Below are 21398 nucleotides of genomic sequence, written 5' to 3'. Positions count from 1 at the left end.
CGAAAGGATAAATTAATTGCCAAGATGGTCTTCTTATAAGACTTATAGTTTGTTAAGAAAAGATAAATTAATTCGCCTTTAAGGTTACATTTTCTATAATAAAGGTCTTAGACTTATTATGAATAAATTTGGTAAAGCAGAATGGTAGTGATGTGCAAAGCATGACTGAAAGGAAGTAGAGAAAATATCAGAAAAATTGAAGTTTTTTTCTACACTTAAAGCAGGGGCGTGGTTCCCCAAAAAATATGGTTGTTATGTACATGAAATTGTGTGCCTTAAAATAAATTTGGTTACACAACTGACTTTTAATGTAATTGGCGAAATAATTTCTCTATTATTTCTTTGAGTAGGATTTCTAAACTTTAAAAACTGGTGTAACACCAATTTGGAATTTCTCAAACATTGGCTAAAATTCAGAAATGAAAACTATTCATCAGTCCCAGCTAGACCAATTGATCTGCTCATACAGGGCAGACTCTATATTCTGGGTCAGCTCAAGCACAGCTTTTGGATAGTTCAAAACTTTCCAAGCACTTGCTGGGGAGAATTCTGACTGGGACTCAAAAACTGTATAATTCTTCTGCCATGACTTAGTACGTTAATAATATTTCCATTAAATAAGAAATATTTACATAATTTAATAATAGTTAAACCCTTATTGTAAAACTTCAGTGCTATAGCCCTGGCTGAGGCCACATACATAAAGCGTCGGGTTATGCCTGTAGCTTCACCAATGTTATTCGCCCTGCTCATAGAACATATTAAAAATCAAATAGCATACGCAATCACCATGAAACCCGTAGATTTAAGAGATTGCCAACTAATTTTTGAGCCGCCAAGTCGGCCGCACACGGACTCTCCTTGAGGCGCATTGTTAGACATTTAGCTCATCCCTTTGGGTATAAAAAAGTTATGTGCTGAGACTATTAGTAAGTAAAACTTAACAGTCCAGTATTTTTAATGTTGTCACATTTGAGGATTGAACTGTACGTAACGCCATCCATGCCTGATGAATAGTTTTCAGCTACTGACATCTTTTCAGATTTTTATTCATTGCTTTTACCGAGTCTTATTCCACCCTGAAAATTTGTCACCCTACTAAGCTACATACTTAACTTAAAATGTTTTCGGACAATTGTAACGCCTTTATAAACAGGCAGAGATTAATTACTTTGGATCTAGATAATTTGGAATCAATAAGTATTCATACAGAAGTATGAAAATGGAAAATATAATAAAAACATAAGTAAGAAAGACCAACAAATTGGGCAGCAAAACGATGGGGGGGGGGGAGTGTCATACTAGGTTCAGAAACTTGCAAAAGATATACACATAGTAAATTTTTAACTACTAAGTCATAAGTACATTAAAAAACAATTGTTAAGAGAAATTATGCTATCCCTGTCGACTTAAACCATATTGATTTATTTGCATTGTGATGTAATTGTTGAAATGGGACGCTGTCTGATCATATTAACATCGTTAAGCGTTCAATTTTAAGGACAGTTGTAAATTAATTAAAGATTAACTTAAATATTTTAAAGTGAATTTGACCTTGGTTGCATTTGTGGAACAATTCGTTAACACAAATGGTGTAAATTTTTTGCCTTTAATCTAAAAAAACTTATCTTCCTAATTTGTTGATCTTAATTTTTACTTCAGGTTTTTAATGATAGTTTTAAATAATTTTTATTATTGTCCATGGTTACACCAAAATATTCTTTATGATTTGGTATTAATAAAAATATCTCTAAATGGTATGTAATATGAGTATGTATTTTATCTTAATCCAAACAAATTGTTATGCTTCATCTACAATAGAGCTTTCTATAAATAATTAGTGCTTTCTCAACTGGTTTGAATCATAAATTCTTGAGGAATTGAACATAATAGGTGATTTCACTTAACATTTATTATTTAAATATTACATCTGCATTACTGAATATTGCAATTTTAAACGACATTGATGATTGTTTTTGTTCCAAACGCTGTGATTTTACAGAAACAACTATTGTAAGATGAAGTAGCAGTTAATGTGACTTACAGATAGTTTCCACTTGAAATGTATAACTTACCATGGCGAATACTAATATTGTAATTATTAATAAAAAGATCGGCTACTTATGATTTAAACTGTTTTTATTTTAAGTTTTTCGGGAGCTTTGAAACGAGGTCCTTCATCAGCGACGTTTAAAAATTGTTTAATATCAATGATTAAATTTACAATTGCCCAAAATTGTGAATTAATAAATATAATTATTACAAAAACTGTTCCCAAAATATACATGTGTTTATCTATCACTATCTACCCAATGACTTTTTTACCATGCTCTTATTGTTATTCTTTAATTTAAATTTCTCTCAATCCCCTTACATCTATTACACGGCTGACGAAGGACCTCAGTCCAAAAACTCTCGAAAAACTTTTAAAATATGAACATTTTAAACCATGAAGTAGCAGATCTTTTTGTTAATAATTACAATAAATGGTAAACTGTCTACTACTATATGACTAATGCATAAAGGGTCATTTCAAAGGATTTACACTTTCAAGTGAAATGTTAAAAATGCCCTACCAAAATATGTAGTGGGGTTGACCAAAAAGCATTACAAGTCAGATTTGGTCACAAATGTGTGATTGTGTGACTAGAGGATTAACATATACTTGAAAAGATGGCCTATCAATAAAAACTAGTAACAAACATTAAGCCTAAGCAATTTTCATAAAGTAAACAGGGCAATTTACACACGTGTTAAAGGGCCTACCAATAAAAACTAATACACAATAAGTGTGAATTAAATTGTTAATGCCATGTGTGCAACTTTCTAAAATAGGATCACATCTGTTTTGAAATTCATATCACTGTAGCTTATGTCTTAGTAACATTCTAGAAATAATTTCAAGACAAAATTGCAAAATGGGATGGGAGAAGGATATTAGTTTCTTAATACAAATTGAATGAGAGGAAGATGCTAAAAGGGCTCAAGATTGTGCAGAATTAAGCTATAGAGTAGTTCACCTACAGCTAGCGTTAAAATTCTTTAAGCACAAACTTCCCATGAAGAGGTATTCCATGTCAATCACCATAGTCACAGCGGTAATTTCTAGTTTTTAACATCTATGATGATTTAATTAATAATTTGAGTTATAATTTAGCGAATTCAAAGTTATAGATAAGTTTATATTGAAACAGGCACTATGTCAAGCTTTTATTTCTGTAAATAGATCAGTTTACTTAGATGGCACCACATGCTCCAAAGGGATCATAATTTACTCTCATCAACAGGCAAAAGAAATGTTCCAGCTCACAAACAGACATCAAGCAATGTGATGTGTCCCCCCATCCGCCTCTAGATAGCGTCTATTTTTTGAAGTAGCAGATACTTAAAAATTCCACTCCTACTGTCTACTTCTCATCCAAAAATGACAACAATCACTAGTAGGGTACATGTTTGCTGTTAATTCATTAAAAACTTCCTTCTCATTTGTGAATTTGTATTAAGTTTAAGATTATGATAAAACTCTCTCCTATCCCTGCAATTTGTTAGATCAAATGCAAATTTAGAACCAATAGAAGCTAAATTAATCTTGATATGAGTTTCAATAAGGGAATGCCAAACAAATATGGAGTTGAGAATGCTTATTAAAATTGTAAATAATTGGGTAACCATGCGAATAAGTTAGTTAAAACACTATCTATTTTATTGCAAATGATAATCTATCATAAGGCAAGTAAAACAAAAAGGCAAAATTAAAACTGTATAAGAATTCTTTTCAATATTAAATATTAAAAAAACTATTATAAGAACATTAAATGTTTCTTGGTTTAAATTTTACTGAAAATTAACACAGTAGCAAAGCACCTGGTGGTTAATTTTACACACATTGTATTCATTAAGATATGTAGTTGCTCGCAGATTCAAAAGGTCCGCCGAGAATAAAAATATTAATACACAATCTAATTTCAGCAATGCATCATTTCTTATTCACACCTTACCCAATGATTTAGCTTAGGACCTTAACAAAAAAATAAACTTCATTCTGGTTAAAGTTTAATGGCATCGTAACATGCTAAAGAAAGTGTGTACAACAATTTTAAGGACAGTGACAGTGGCTGATTAACTACTACCCAGGCTCCAAAGTCTTGAGCTTCATTATAGCCCCTGACCTCTCTTAAGCACCATCTGTAGCCCCCTACCTTTGATAAATTCCGGACCCCAGTCTTACTAAGCTTATTGGCCAGAATGCAGAAAGTACCTAAACCCCATCCTCGCATACTTTGATACAAAAGCAGAAGACGAATTTACACTAAGTTGTTTGCAAGGATGGTTAAAATGGATAAAGCTTTAGTCCCATATTCTTAGGTACATGAATGCACTCTTGCTATTGGTCAATACACCACTGGATCGCTATTGTTACACCAGACAATATAAACATGTATATTTAGAAAAATTAACTGATTGTGTGATTTATGAAATTCTGAGCCAAGGATGGTAAATAATGTTACTGCAATTGTAAATGTACAGACCAACTAGGTGTCACTTAACTTAATTACCCCATATATGAAAGTAAAGAGACAAAGACACCAATAAATTGAGACTGGACTCAAATAACGGAGGCGCCACACATTTTACTTTGGTTTTTTATGCATTATAGTTTTGTAGAAATGTAAAAAAAATCCCATTTTTTTATTTTTGTTCGTAAGAACAGATTTGAAAAGAATAGGTTAAAATTATAAAATAAACAGGACTTGGGAAAATTAAAAAGAAAACGACGAAAGAGAGTGAAAAGATAACTTTCATAAAAACTCTTTGCAATCTCTTTCCGTTTTTAAAAAATAAAATAGAAATACAGGTAAATTAATACGAAACCTCATGCTCAATGTATAACTTCCAGTATCGACCAGCACTTGGAAATTGCAGGATAAGTTTCTCATATATGGGACGTGCTTCTTCAATTTTCTTTGTCTGTAAAACAAAATTTTTAATACGTAAGCGTTGCTTTAAAAAACCATAACATTAACAATAAAAATGGTAACATAAAATACATTATATGAATATAAATTTGACCAAGAATGTATTTTTTTATGCTTGGGGAAAATGACTATGGTGACCAGCCTCATGGTTGAATTATCCACTATGTATGTGCTTCAATCACATTGGGGGTAAGTTCTAGGGAATTCAACTGGGCTACTTTGATTTCTTTGAGCTTATACCCTTCGCGTATGACAGGGAATAGGAGCAATTCTAAAAATTTCCTCAATATAGTGATTCTCCCTAAGTATAAAAAAACACATTTTCCATTGGACTAGTGTTTATACAGGGTGTATCCTAAATGGTGGTAGGACCGAGCATCTACAGGTTCTACAGATTATTTTAAGACGAAAATGTTCTATGGCATTTTCCCGATTTAGGCCACCATTGCAAAGTTACGAAACGATTGATGTATGGACGACCCCTTCATTTAACTTTACATTTTAATACCTTAACGTAAATTAGCTGTTTCATTCATAAACATCGGCACGCGGCCGAAATAAAAAAATTTCCCGACGAAGGCAACTTTAAAGAATGAATAATATATTCACGCGCTCACTACAAAATCATTTTGTTGGGACGCGGACGCGCTATTTTTTTCGTTACCACGGGGATTACCTGACTTGTTTTTATAATAAGTTTATTAAAGTTTATTTTCACTTATTTCCTAATAGAAATAATAATATTTTTATTTATTTTATTTACCGATGTTTATGAATGAAACCGCTAATTTACGTTAAGGTATTAAAATGTAAAGTTAAATGAAGGGGTCGTCCATAGAACATTTTCGTCTTAAAATAATCTGTAGAACCCGTAGACGCTCGGTCCTACCACCAATTAGGATACACCCTGTATATACATATTGTCTATCCCAAAAGTACTTATATAAAAACCTTTCTCTTAAATTCCCCCTACATAGCCAAGACCACTGAACAAAATATTTTTGGTTGCTTAGTTAGCAGATTAAGACTAGCTATCCAAAGAATCCAAGGTTCGACATTCCCTTTATGGATACAATTTCCTTCTTAATTACAATTCCAAAGAAAAGCCCTAGCTGCCAGCATAAATTCACACATGGTTGCGTTTTACCCCGTGGTGAAACTTATTTCCCCAAACCAATCAGGGCAAAACCTCAAAAATGCTGGGAGTGGGAAACATTATCACATTAATTAATTTATTTATTTATTTATTTATTTATTTATTTATTTATTTATTTATTTATAAATCAGTTATTACATGATTTTTATTTTATTGAAGTTTGGGATTATTTCCAAAAAATTAATGAAAAAATTTTCATCAACATTTGTGGTTTAGTACAAAATTGGTCAGTAACACGAGTAAGTTAATTTTGGAATATTATAAAATAGTGTCAAATTGGCCTACTAGTCAAAACCAATTAAACGAAATGGTTTCGCCTTATTTGTGCTTTTTAGTACTATGCATGGAATCTGGTGTGTGATTTATAAATTGTAACGAGAAGCTAAGTCAAAATTTAAAAATTCCAAAACTTGTGTAGCAGCTTAAAACCCCACATTGTTCCAGTTCATTAGTGGTAATAACTTAATATTATTAGAACTCAAAAAGCACCCCACCCTTTAAATTAAAACACTGAATACTATAATTAATTTTTAAGCTGAGCAAATTGTGAGATAATTATAGTAAGATTTATTTACAAAGCACTTTGCATGTTAAAAGCGAAGGTAGCACTTTAAATTGAAATGAACCAAAGTCCTACCCTTATCAAAATTCTTATTTAAGTAGAAGACTAGGATAAGTAACTTAAATAAATATCAAATCTTAGTGTTGTCTAAAACCAACAGATTTTTTAGATATATTGAAATAAAATACTATTATGAATAAAAGTACGGTTTCACGGTGAAAAGTAAGATGTCAAAAAATGGGCAATAATTAGGAAAAGAAATATGGAATAAATTACCAACCAAACTAAAAATTATTACTAATCTTAACTCTTTTACAAACTGAAATAACTAAATATGTAGAAAGTATTTGATTGCAAATTTCATGTAATTTATATTGTAATTTAATACATACAGGGCCTCATCGTAAAACAATTTTAAACGGAAATGAGATATCCTTTTTGCCCAGGCAAATAAAGACATTATTATAACACTAAATATATCATACATATTCATTGGAGTTCAATTATTAGATACTATAAACCATAGTAGTCTCTTAAATGATAATTTTTTGATTTAATATCTATTAGCAGAAGTATATAAGATCTCTTATAGGAGTATTATTCTCCGGATAATGCTAATGTTATTAGGTTGAAACATAAACCTTTGCAGACTATCATTTTTCTAAACAGTTTTTGGAAGAAAAATAATATGGGACGAAATACATAGTCAAGTGACTTACTAAAACCAAAGATCAAACAAGATACTTCTCTCTTACGAGTGTAATGTAAATTTATTATATTATTACTATTTATTATTATTATCATATTATTGACTTAAAACATTTTCTGGTCCATTTTTATTATGAATGGTATTTCTTACCATCATAGTAATCTTATTAAAGTAAGAAAATAGGATCAATAAGAATTACCTCAAAATTTAGTCTGAAATAAGTCGTATAACTTAATTGTTTAAATTTGAAAACATTAAAACGAATAATGCGTATTTAAATCTTCAGCTTTACTTAAATATTCCTATGAGATGAAAAAAATATTTTAACAATGTTGGCCACACAATCGCATTTATTGGCTAAATTGTGAAGAATGCCCCGATTTTCTGACCTCCAAATATTAAAATCTAATTATTTAGACATCCCAAGTCGAGTCCCAAGTACTAATAGAACCACGCTACAAGTTTCATTTGAAGTAAAACAGCTAAAAATTACTAGAAACTATCATCGATTTAGTACTAATAAATTTTAGGCTTTTGGCAGCACAAAACATAGTTTGGTTTACAATTTTTAGACATTAGTAGTTCGGATACATTATTATAAAAGTTAAGAACGAATTCAGGTACCAAGAACAGATTCTAAGCGCCAACCTCGCATACGTTGCACTTTAAGTTTGCTTGCCATTTTCATGTGGCACTCTTCCAAACATCCTATTGCCACCTAGGTTTACTTTATTTTATTAAAAACAAACTAACTTACGCTACAAAGTAAGAGAGGATAGAACCAGAGGCTAGTGCTACACTCCATATTCTAATTTAATAAGTTTTGTAATAAATAAAAACGTCATTACATTTGCATATATTTATTTTTAAAAGATTTTTCTTTTTACAATATTTACATGAGCGTCTGACCGGTTTCGTCGGGCTTAGCCCTTCATCGTCTAAATAGAGTATACGTTGTCTAACTATAATGCTCAACAATGGCTCTTTGACGACGTTATCATTTTGATATTTTTAATTTCATTTTCCTTGCCATAAATCGTATTTTTCAAAGAATCGGATAGATTCATGGCAATCTCTAATCCCTTACCAAAAAATAAGTTGGATTTCAGTTGGTATTTAGTTTGTATACACATTATTAGTTGATATTGAGTTGGTATTAAGTAGGCTCACGTTGTCAGCATATTTCAAGTTACTATTAAAGGGGTAATAAGTTGTTATTCAGTTGGTAGAAAAATACTGCTTTTGCTAAGTTTATAATTAGTTGGTTTTTTTAGTAGTCAGGAAATAACAATATTTTTAAGTTGGTTTTTAGATGTTTCCCTAGTAGGATTTAAGTTGCTTTTAAGTAGTTAAATGTAAATGTTGATTCTGGTTTAGTTCGAAATAAGTTGATTAATAAAGAGGATTTAAGTTATTTTTAAGTAGGCATTTGTCCCAAATACAAACTGAAAACCAAGTTGAAATACAAGTTGTCCTAAGTGGTTTTTAGCCAACTTATTTTTTGGTAAGGGATAACAGGTGCCTTTTCATAAAACAGCTAGGTGACATTGATAGAGCTTACAGTTGCTCAGTGTTCCTAAAATGTCACTTTTTTCGAATATAGGCCATGTCACTGGTAAATAGTGACAAATAATGACAAATAGGGGAAACAAATAATTTTGTACTCTTAGAACACTTTATTTGCTATGACTTTTAGCAATGAATAAAATAAAATAAATATAAAAAATAGCCCAATTCTTGGCAACCCCGCGTAGGATAATTACAAAAATAGCCTAAAAATGCTTTCATGGTATTTCATACGAAACATTTATTAGTATTTTTACTTTTTCTAATATTTGCCACTATATGTCAATTTGTCACTAAAAATCATTATTTGCCACAATAAATGTCAGGTATTTACCACCCAGGAACACTGCAGTTGCTTTAAGTAAATGTGGCCATCATTTTGAAAAATTCCATGTATCATACACCTTTTTGGCTGAGGTAACCTACATGGGATTCAAAACAATGTTGCCCATATTTAAAAATAAAAAATAAGTTAAGCTGAAATCACAAAATATGCCCACAAGGCAAAACTCTTCTTGGGATTGGCTATTTTATATCTTTCATTAATGAAATATATAATATTTAACCCATGAATATTCATCACTATAATAACCCGATGGTTCGCAGGTAATATATTCTTCGATTATAACTCTGCTATTCGTTGATACGCAAGGGTATACATGCCCTTCCGCTCTCACAAAATACCTCTACGGATATTGCTACGGTCAATCTTACCACCTCCTCTATAAACGGAGAGGTGAAGCTGACTCTGCAGGCATCAGCATACTTCCCATAAGACAATCCTCTTCCCCCACCCCAGCAGGATGTGGCCAGACTGGTCGACCACTGCGAGGGGACGGGAAAGAAGCTGGTCATCGGCTGTGATGCTAATGCTCACCACGTAGTGGCTTGTACTGAGGTTCGCAATCCCAGACGTACAAATTGGTCTGGTTATAAGGGAGATCTAAGTTTCTTCCTTAAGGATGATAAGCCAAAACTTTCATTGGTATTGGATTTCGATTTGGCTGTTGATCGAATGCCACATGCCATTATCGACTCCTATCACTGCAGCTGAACGAGGAAGACTACCAACCAGCCAAGGCTAGTTCCTTGGTGGAATCATGAGATTGGTTGGCTTCGCAAAGAAACTAGAAGGCTATTCAACAAAGCTAAGAGGTCGGGAGACTGGGCTGCCTAAAAGCAGACCCTCACTGCCTACCATAAGGCTATCAGCGATGCTAAAAAAGCTTCGTGGTGAAACTTCTGTGCGAACACGACAGATGTTCCCAGTTCAGCCAGATTAATGAAGATTATGGCACACGATAATACTAAACATTATGACACTATTAAGTTGAAATATGGTAGTTTCTCTACTTCTGGCAAGGACACTAATATTTTAGATGTGCACTTTCCTGATTCCAGAGTCACAGATAACTGTGACACTGATACGCTCCCTTTAAGAAACGTACCAAAAGGGAAGATTAGGCTATAAAATCATTTAAGCCCTATAAGTCACCAGGACCTGATAGGATCTTTCCCATTCTGTTGCAAGAGGGCATTGATTCTCTCTGCGCTTTGCTGTTAAGGATCTATAGGGCTTGTATTGCCCTAGGGCATATACCAAGCACTTGGAAACTTACTCGGGCCATATTCATACCCAAGCCTAGTAAGTCAAATTACCTTGAGGCTAAGGCGTTTTGGCCAATAAGTCTAACCTCTTTTCTCCTAAAAATTTTGAAAAGTCGGTTAACAGTTATATTAGTGAGGAGGTTATCTCTAAAAATCCTCTTTCCTCCACAGTTTCCACACAGCAACTGCCTCGAAAAGGCAATTGATTTCCAAGAAATAGCGTTAGCTGTTTTTCTTGATATCGAAAGGGCCTTTGATAAGGTCGCCAAGCACAGTTATTATGAAGGCTGCTAAGAGGTTTGGTATCAATGACATAGTGTCTTTGGATCAAATCCCTGTTAACTGACCGGAAAGTGATGTCCTCCCTGCTCGGTGACTCCCTTATGGTCTCCACCAGCCGTGGCTGCCCTATCCCCTTTTGTGGTACCTGGTGGTGGACGATTTAACGTGGAGGCTGAATAGGGGGGATGTCGCTGTTTCTGTTACGCTGATGATATTGCCATCGTTGTCACTTGGAAATTCTCAACGACAGGATGAGGAGGGCTCTGGCATCAGTCGAGTGCTGGTGCAAGGAGGTCAACCTCACAGTTAATCCTAGTAACACAGTTCTGGTCCCATTTACTCGTAAAAGGACCCAGGGATCGTTCAATGGTACTTCCTTATTTGGAACTAGCCTAGCGGAAAGCACCGATGTGAAATACCTTGGTGTCATCCTTGACAGCAAATTAACATGGAAACCACATCCTTATTATATTATCAAGAAGGGCAAAAGGAATACAGTCAGTAAATCCAGGGGCCTTAGTCCCAGAGTTGTATACTGGCTGTATACTATGATCATCAGACCCATTCTGTCTTACGCCAAGGGTTACTTTAAAAACCGTGCAGTCTGAACTGCGCACCCAGCAAAGGTTAACTGGTGTTAGCATTACTGGAGCTATGAGAACAGCTCCAAGTGCTTCTCTAGAAGTTCTCTTGAACATTCTTCCTCTGCATCTTTTTATAGAGGAAGTTGCTGCTTTTGTTGCCTATAGGCTTAACCAAAATGGTTGGTGGAAGGCTAATAATTGGGTAAACAGTCACGCCAAAATATCATGATATTTCTAGTCATTTACCTGAACTTAAGATGGGTTCTGACATCTTGGCTGCTAAATTACACTTTAGCATGCCCTTTGAGGTTAACTTCCCAAGCCGCACGGATTGGTCTAATATAACCCTCGGTGCCAGAGGTGAGGTGGTCTGGTATACCAACGGGTCTAAGACCAATTCTGGTACAGGCGCGGGGATGTACTGCCTTAATAATAACTATAGTTTTAACGAAAGCCTGAGGGAATATGCTACAGTTTTCCAAGCAGAAATTTCTGCTATCTGCTTCTGTGCCGACTATTGCCTAAGCGTTGTGGGAAGGTTATCCAAATCTACACGGATAGTCAGGCCACTCTTAAAGCTCTTAACCAGTATAGTATCACTTCTAAACTGGTTCTTAGCTGCTTAGATCTTCTTTTTTATCTCGTGATGCTTTGTCGCTGGAGGGTGCAAGAGCTGGGTTTAGAGGGCCTAAACCCGCTCTTCCCATCCCCCGTGGCCTGGTTCGCAGCCTAGTCTCCAAGTATATGTCGGATCGTCAACTCTAGCTTTGGCTTGAGATGGATGATCAACGGCAGGCCAAAGAGTTTATCCCTGGCCCATCTAAGCAGAGAGCAAAAGAGCTGCTCTCGCCCTCTAAGGTTGGTAACTGGCCTACTTACAGACCATTGACAACTTAACAGACACCTAAATCTTATTGGAGACAGTGATGACCCAATTTGTGGGGTTTGTCTAACTGAAGAGGAAACTGCCTCTCACATTCTTTGTAGCTGTGACTATTATGCGGCTCAAAGGTGTGAGCATCTTGGTATGCATCGGTTGGAGACGCATGACTTCTTCAACATCCCGGCCAAACAGATTCTTAACTTTGTGTCGGAAATAGGACTTTTTATCTAAAGTCACAGGTTGGGGGTTGCACAATGGACATAAGGTCGAAGTGCATGGCTTTCCACCCCTTTCAATAATAATAATAATAATAATAATAAACTGATGGTTCTTTCTTCGAAAAACCAACGGCAGAGCATATTTTATTGCTAGGTGAAATTGTTCCTTAGGCCAAAAAGGCTGAGCCCCCCCTTGTAGACTGTATATAGCCTTAAGACTAACTACCAAGTAGTTAATCAATCCTACTTAGAGAGTCCTCACTCGCCAAAACTAAATGTTCTGTCATAACAGGTGTTTCAATAAAATACGGGAGGTCATGTGCAAAATTTTTTTCCACATCACTAGCTTTACCTATTGAAGATAGAGAGTATACCCTGGAGTCTATAAAGATTTTGGATTTTGCAACGCACGTGCTAATGAAGTACTAAAAAGCTTAAGCTTGTGACGCAGAGGAAAACATTTTATACTTTTCATTTTATGTTTAATTTTATGGAAACTCTTATTAAAATGCTCTAATGCTTCTGTACACCCTTAATATAATAGAGCTCTTGGGTACTACACCTACTAAAGCTAACCTAAAAAAAAGTCTAATTGTCTATTAAAACTTTGATTAAGGTTAAAAATTACAATTTATTCTTCATTTTCCAAATTATTGTAATTTGTGAGAATAGTTGTTCAAATATATTTTCTAACAATGTTTAAAACTACCCTTGTAGCGCAGCACTCAGAATTCGGTGTTGGGAAAGTGCATCAGTTGCCTGGTAGTTGGACTGGTTACTGTCTATATATTTTAGGCTAGAGTTTTGTCAACCACAAGACGTTTAACAATTAACACCATAAATTAATTATTACTACTAATTAAGTTAAGTGTTGGCAATGCTTTAATTTTAATTTTAGACTTCCGTTGTCGATGCTGACATCCAAATCTGGAATTTGAATTTTCATTCCTTAAAGTAACAACTGTAGCGAAAGGGAAGATTGGATGGTGGAAAATAAATTGTCACGCATTCCAGGCTTATTAAATTAGGCTACAAAAATTTTAAAAAAGCCCCATAATTCTCCAGGGCCGGATGCGATTAGTCCCATTCTTTTGCAGAAGGGCATTGATATTCTCTGCCCCATGCTGGGTAGAATCTACAGGGCTTGCATTGAACTTGGTTATATGCCAAGCACCTGGAAACTTTCTAGGGTGATCTTTATTCCAAAGCCCGGAAAATCTAATTATCTTGAGGCTAAGGCCTTTAGCAAAAGTGACATAATCGGACCTATTTCTTAATGTATGTTACAAGCTAAATACAAGTTGGGAGGGGAGAAGGGAAAGTATGCCTTGAGGAGGGAAGGAAGTTAAAACCAACAAATAACGCCTCATAGTGAGGAACGGAGGAACTAAGTAGCACTGGTCAATGTTAGTGTATTTATTTATTTTTCGTCATTCTGTGCAGATGCTATCGCCATCTACCTACAATATAATACCATAGACTAAAAAAGATCCAGAAAGGCGACAATAAATGGTCTTTTATGTGGTCGATCTCGAGTCGAGCATTCATTAAACCTTTAGCATACGAAAGTACAGGGATTGTCATACTTTTGGTAATTAAGTCACTTTTGCCTTTAGGCTAATCAGTTTTTTCTAAAGGTTTTGGAAAAATTGGTGGTCAATTATATAAGGGGGAGGTTATTTCTCAAATGCCCCTCTCGATGGCTCATTATAATAATAATAATAATAAATATAATAATAATAATAATAATAATAATAATAATAATAATCAGCTAGGCTAATACCCAAGGCACCACCCTAGGCCTAAGTCATCGAGCGACTTTTAAAGCCTTTAATTCAGGTGGCCGGGTTACAATGCGTAGGAGGGTGGTGGGAAGCCCTGCATGCCACGCGAACCAATAGCTCCCTACACTAACTATGCCTGGCATAAGTAATTAACTTTAGAAGGCTATTAACTTTAAGGAGATGGCTTTAGCGGTTTTTCTTGATATTGAGGGCGCTTTTGATAAGGTGTCTAGTGCAGTCATAATGAAGGCTACAAAGCGCTTTGGCATTAATGACACTGTGTCCTTGGATCAAAGCTATGCTGACGAATCGTGTGGTGGTATCCTCCATGCTTGGTGAATCTCTTATGGTCGCCACCAGCCGTGGCAGCCCACAAGGTGGTGTTTTTTCACCATTGCTGTAGTGCCTGGTTGTGGATGAACTATTGGTGAGACTAAGCAGAGACGGGTTCCGCTGCTTCGGCTATGCTGACGATATCACCATCATCTTCACAGGAAAGTTCCCCAACACTATTTGTGAATTAGTAAGAAGGGCTCTTGCATCAGTGGAATGATGGTGCACGGAAGTTGATCTTACAGTTAATCCTAATAAGACGGTTCTTGTTCCATTTACTCTAAGACGGTTCTTGTTCCATTTACTCTAAGACGGTTCTTGTTCCATTTACTCTAAGACGGTTCTTGTTCCATTTACTCTAAGACGGTTCTTGTTCCATTTACTCTTAGACGGTTCTTGTTCCATTTACTCTAAGACGGTTCTTGTTCCATTTACTCTAAGACGGTTCTTGTTCCATTTACTCTAAGACGGTTCTTGTTCCATTTACTCTAAGACGGTTCTTGTTCCATTTACTCTAAGACGGTTCTTGTTCCATTTACTCTAAGACGGTTCTTGTTCCATTTACTCTAAGACGGTTCTTGTTCCATTTACTCTAAGACGGTTCTTGTTCCATTTACCCTAAGACGGTTCTTGTTCCATTTACTCTAAGACGGTTCTTGTTCCATTTACTCTAAGACGGTTCTTGTTCCATTTACTCTAAGACGGTTCTTGTTCCATTTACTCTAAGACGGTTCTTGTTCCATTTACTCTAAGACGGTTCTTGTTCCATTTACTCTAAGACGGTTCTTGTTCCATTTACTCTAAGACGGTTCTTGTTCCATTTACTCTAAGACGGTTCTTGTTCCATTTACTCTAAGACGGTTCTTGTTCCATTTACTCTAAGACGGTTCTTGTTCCATTTACTCTAAGACGGTTCTTGTTCCATTTACTCTAAGACGGTTCTTGTTCCATTTACTCTAAGACGGTTCTTGTTCCATTTACTCTAAGACGGTTCTTGTTCCATTTACTCTAAGATGGTTCTTGTTCTTATTTTACTCATAAAAGGATTAAAAAACTCTTTTAAATGATATCTCCTTGTTTGGGACTATCTTGAGCAAAAGCACTGTGGTGAAGTACCTTGGTGTTATTCTAGACAGCAAAATAATTTCGAAGCCTTATTTTGACTTTGTAGTTAAGAATGCTAAGATGTTACTTTAGAGAACCAGGAGTGCAGTAAGCAGGTCATGGGGACTTAGACGTAAAGTGACTTACTGGCTGTACATCATGATCATCAGACCACTGCTCTCTTATGCTGCGGTGGTCTGGTGGCTTAGAGTCCGTATTAAGACAGTGCAGAGTGATCTGCGCATTCTACAAAAGCTGGCTAGTGTCAGCATCACGGGAGCTTTGAGAACAGTCCCAAGTGCTGCTATGGGAGCCTATAGGCTCAACCAGAGTGGTTGGTGGATGGCTAATATTTGGGATAATAGCCACACCAAGATTCACCGCGAAATTTCTAGTCAGTTACCTGTTTTCTTAATGGGTTCTGATATTATGTTTACACTCTAGTAAACCTTTCAATACTTATTTCCCAAGCCGAAAGGAGTGGTTTAATCACAAAATTATCTGAGCCAGAGCAGAAATTGTCTGGTTCACCGATGTGTCTAAGACAAACTCTGGCTAAGCTTCTGGAATGTAATCAATCGGCTGTCCTCAAAACTTATGTAATATGGTCAACATTTTTGTGCTACTAGGCAGGGTTGGAACTTTTTTTTAATAAAAATCGAATCTTTTTCTATATAAATAGGTTTTTTTTATTGAATTTTATACAACTAATGGCTCTTACTCTATAATTAACAGATATTTTACTTTTATAAGTTTGCTAATCTTGAATTAGATTAAATCTTAATTTCATTACTATTTAAGAAATTAGTTTTCTCAGATTTTTTATTTTATTTTTTAAGAACCCCATTTATTGCCATTTTTTATTCCTCCATTGAAATACATTGAGTTATTTAAATCATGATTAAAAAAATCACTTGATATAAATCAGTAAACCCTGCTACTATGGTATAGTAGTGTCCATAAAATATTTTACATAACAGCTAAAATGTTGTAACCCAATTTGGACATTTTTAGCATTTTAATTGAAATTTTTCAAACAAAATTACTTTAAATTAATGCTTTATTAGACATCACATTATGTCAATTAAAGACTTAATTAGAATGGGCTCCAAGCTAATGCATATGATTAAAACAGAATTATTAAGAAAAAGGAATAAGTTGTATAAGAAAGCTATATATGTATACACTTGGAATGTATAAGAATTCATTACCACCTGGCTGCGGAAGAGGTTTGAGAAACAGGTGGTGCTTAAATAAATTGATTATAAAACTTAAAAATAAAAGCTGAGTTTAGCCCAGCTTGATGCGTGCAACACCTGCGTTTTAGTCTTCCTTAGACAATCCAAACTTATACAGATAATAATTTATATAATATATAATTTCCTAGTTGTAGGGTTTAGGAATGTGTGTTAACTAAAAGTAATTAACTTATCTGCTTAATTTAAGAAGAAAGTTTACATTCTTTAATGCCCATAAATTGATTATTTTTGAAGAAATTTCCACCACCAAAGTTTTCTTTTCCTCTGGTATTGATTTTTGGTTTAGTAAATATTAATTTCTTACAGTATTTTAACTGAGTTAAATTTTGTTATCTTAACAATTATTTACCTTAAGCACTATCAACTTTCAAACAAATCTATCTAATAGAGAAAATGCTATAGGTATATTGCAAACTTATATGGAGTATTAACAAATTCAAAACGTCATCTGCTGATCATCATACACTGATTAAGCAGAGTGGTTAGCCCCTCAAAACACAGGTTTGTTTTTAACGTAACTAGCAAATATAAGCCTCAGCTTCTCTGAAACCTAGTAGCAGAAACGTTAAATTCATTGACCTACCATAACACACTCCCTTTAAAGAGAAGTTCGAAACTTATCAAATATTGTCTTACCTTGGTTTTAAAAGTTAATTAATAAAATTAAACTACTAATCACAATAAAATGGTGAAACATTTTAAATATAATACCTGTGCATCTCTGATAAGGATACTCCACGCTTCAACATCATATGGTTTTTGCTCCAAACGTTTCTCTGCTTTTTTCAATCTATCTGGAATATAGCCTTGACTGTTTGGATCCTAATTATTAGAAATTAATAGCAATTAACATACACTTCAGAACAACCAATACGAAATAGTTTTTATTATTATAATTATTATAAAATATAGTTCTTATTTCCTAAAATAAGACACAGAGTCATAACAAGACTTCATCAAATCTAGAAGTATTTAAATTTAATTGCCATTTCGTCAAAGGCATGCCACATGATGTAAATATCAAATGATATCCATCGCAATTCCTGCACAACTTACATTTAATTGAAATTCCACCCTTTACCATGGCATGAGATTATCAGAACCCCATTTGGGAGGTAGTATGAAAACTTAGTCATATCGCGTAACAACCGAATTTCACCAAGGTACTACATAACCGTAGTCAGGAATCCATATCTCTACTTGGAATGCATATTCGTGACAGACTTTTGTCTTGATGTGGCTGATGGTTTTTTTGACGTCACTATGTTAACTTAACCAACAACTACGGACAGATGGGATTTTTTTCTCACATAGGCATCAAGAGTTATCTTACCATACCCGATATGGCAGGATAAGCATTCCAAGTAGAGGTATGGATTCCTGCCATGGTGAAAGAGTAAGGTGCTGATGAAACTGACAATTATTAAAGTCATCTATCATAACAGTAGAGTAAATGATAAAATCATTGCAAAAGACAGTTCAGTGCACTGTCATACCATTTTATTCTAATTTTTCATTAAAAGAAGTTTGCAAGAGCATATCCAAATATGTTTCTTTTCATTTTAATTGATACATATTATCTATAACAAATCAAATATCATTGACTTTATTTGTTTACACTCAAAACCCCCTGTCTAAAAAAATGGTATAGATTCTGAAGTCTGGCGTACGTGGCACGGCCAATCACTCTTTGGGCTTTTTAAAAACGTTCTTTCGACTTACGCGCTTAGTGGCGAAAAATTATCAGACCTCTAATCCCCAAGACAAGCAATGTTTTCTAATGGTGGCGCGCCAATAAAGAACAATTCCAAATTCTTGCCAGCCTTGTTAGAAAATACCTATTGGCACCTGCATCCAGTGTTGATAGTGAAAGGCTGTTTAGTACAACCGGAAAGCTACTCACAAAATCAAGAAATAGACTAAAGCCGATTCCGATATTAGAAAAATAAGCCGATATATCGGTGCATTCCTACCAAAATTGGTCTTTTAAACCACATTTATACATTCTTACTGCCAACCGCCTTAATGCCCGCCTTCTTACTGCCCTTTGACTGCTTATATACCTAGCTGATGCAACGGTGGTGCTACTAGGCTCCTTAAAGGATGTTTTTTACTATTTTTGGCCAGTTGCCAACTCTCAGGCCTTACAAAGCATTCTATGCAGCACACGTTGTAGAGCGTAGGGAATGGAAAATTCTGTTTCTTCTCGACAAAAGCACTGCAAATTTCTTAAGTAATTTGTTGATCGGCCGTGGATTAATTTACATCAACTATAAATGGCAGTACTGTAGGAGAGTTTTTTAGATTTGATAATTATCATGCTTTTTTCCAATCAGATAATTATTGATAATTATCAAGTTACCCTGTACAAGGTATTAGAGTTCAAACAAAAATCTACAAAATGTACGGAGAAAATTAGGCTCGTTTTGAAATCATATCACATGTTAGAAACACCGCGTATATATATAAAAGTTCTACATTGAATGGTCTTCACTTGAGCTTTCAATTGCATGTATGTTATCAATACTGTTTTTCCAGAACTACTATGAATAATACATAGAATTAAATGTGCTACATTTCCTGATAAAACTTGAATTTTAATATTTGACTTATGACCAAGATAAATAGTTTTGCAATGCTATTGTTTCGATATTTAACATTCCAATTTCTGTGTGCTACTAAGCTCCGCTTTAGATTAGAAAGTTTAAAGGAACCACCTATGGACTGCATTGTAAAGGATGATAAAATTAACGAATAAGTAGTTTAGTCCATTATGAAAAGGGATAATAAAGCTAACCCCTAAACAAATTTGAAGAAATTTAAAAACTTACTAATAGCTCGTACCGATAGGTCTTTGAGCAAACAAAAAGACGCGAAACTCGGACCAAATAGGTCTTAGAGTGAAAAACTAAATTAAATAAAATAGCCAGAAATTCCAACGGTAGACCAGTTTCGTCCTATTTGGGACTCGTCAGTACCGTGCAAGCCAAGAGTTTCGCGTCTTTTTGTTTGCTCGAAGACATATCGGTACGAGCTATTAGTAAGTTTTTAAATTTCTTCAAATTTGTTTAGGGTTTAGCTTTATTATCCCTTTCCCTAATGGACTAATCTACTTATTCGCTAATTTTATCATCCTTCAGATTATAAAACTACACTTCACCCTAGTTATCTAAAAAATCTCATCCTCAGCAATCAGTGATGGTGGGATTTAAAATGCTACATTTTGCTGTAATGGTCAATACTCAAAATTTCCTCAGTACCATTCTTAGTAGCAAAATAAAGCATTTTAAGCCCAGTAATAAGACATTTATATCAATTGTAAATTTTGTGAATTGTAAATTGAAACCACTCTGAAGTTAGCTTTCACAAACCGAGGTTTGAAGTTATAATTTTACCCTAGAAACTTCTGGTATTATACCAAATAACACGAGGCATATGTTAAAACACGGGAATAAGCCAAAACATACCCCTAAAACTGTTTCAATTAAAAATTCTAAAGATAATGCCTAAGAACCCAACACTACTTTGATAGAAGTCAAGCTCATGTACACGCATTTAACACCATGAAATGCAGTTGTATTTTCACCCGCAAAATGAATTTAGAAAACTGTCAATTTTATTTAATAATGTACCAGATTGCACTTAAGCCTAACAATGCTGATCGGAAATATTAAACTCAGTTGCAACCTTAGAAAGGTAAATTTCTTAAAGAGAATCGCATTAAACAGGCAATTGAAATAATATAGAGGAAATCAGGAAATGAGATGACAACTTCAAACACTCAAATTTGTATCTTTGTCCAAATGGTACTAAAAATTATCCCTTTCAAAGGTTGCAGTCGAGTATAGAAATACTTACGTCTTTAGTACCAGACGCCATACTATGTTAGGAAGCAATCGAAGGAAATGCTGAAAACTTTACTTGAAATTAAATTAATACGATTTTGGTATAGACCTAAAACTTTAAAATTGAAAAATTGGAAGGACACAGTTTCAACACTACACACTAATGTCCCATAAAAAAACTTGACACTGACTAGACACTGCCAGAGAAGGCAGTGGACTAGACAAGCACACCCGGAGCTGCAGCCATAGAAATAGAAATTAGACTAGACGCACGATTGGATTGGGCGGGGACGTACCAGCTAGAAGGCTTCCATCAGAGTGGAATCGCGATAATCGCGCCATCTCATAGAAACAATTTAAACTAAATAATTAAATATGGTCATGTGGAATAACATAAAACAGATCGTAGGCAACGTATTGAAAACTTTTTTTATTTATCTGACATTATATTAAGTTATTTAAACCGCTTTAGTAAAAATCTCAAGAATTTACTATATCTACCGTGTCACCCTTAAAGTCACACGCCGTT

At 34.6% G+C, this 21398-nt stretch overlaps 1 protein-coding gene across 2 annotated transcripts in view; it reads right to left on the bottom strand.

Annotated features, from left to right (window-relative positions):
• su(f) (cleavage stimulation factor subunit su(f)) overlaps window positions 1-21043 on the bottom strand; it is a 73513-nt gene extending 52470 nt beyond the window's left edge. For both annotated transcript variants that reach the window (XM_090165491.1, XM_090165492.1), the window contains exons 1-3: window positions 20883-21043; window positions 17736-17846; window positions 4873-4968 (exon numbers count right to left, since the gene is read on the bottom strand). In XM_090165491.1, coding sequence (XP_090021617.1) covers window positions 4873-4968; window positions 17736-17846; window positions 20883-20903 — 228 coding nt within the window. In that variant the 5' untranslated portion in view covers window positions 20904-21043. The remainder of the gene's footprint in view (window positions 1-4872; window positions 4969-17735; window positions 17847-20882) is intronic.
• Between the last annotated feature and the right edge of the window lie 355 nt (window positions 21044-21398).

The sequence above is a fragment of the Leiobunum rupestre genome, chromosome 2 (assembly GCF_980474605.1).
Source record: "Leiobunum rupestre chromosome 2, qqLeiRupe1.1.hap1, whole genome shotgun sequence".
NCBI classification, from domain to species: Eukaryota; Metazoa; Arthropoda; class Arachnida; order Opiliones; family Sclerosomatidae; genus Leiobunum; species Leiobunum rupestre.
Note: the sequence above shows the minus strand (reverse complement) of the source record. Positions and strands in the feature narration are given on the sequence as shown.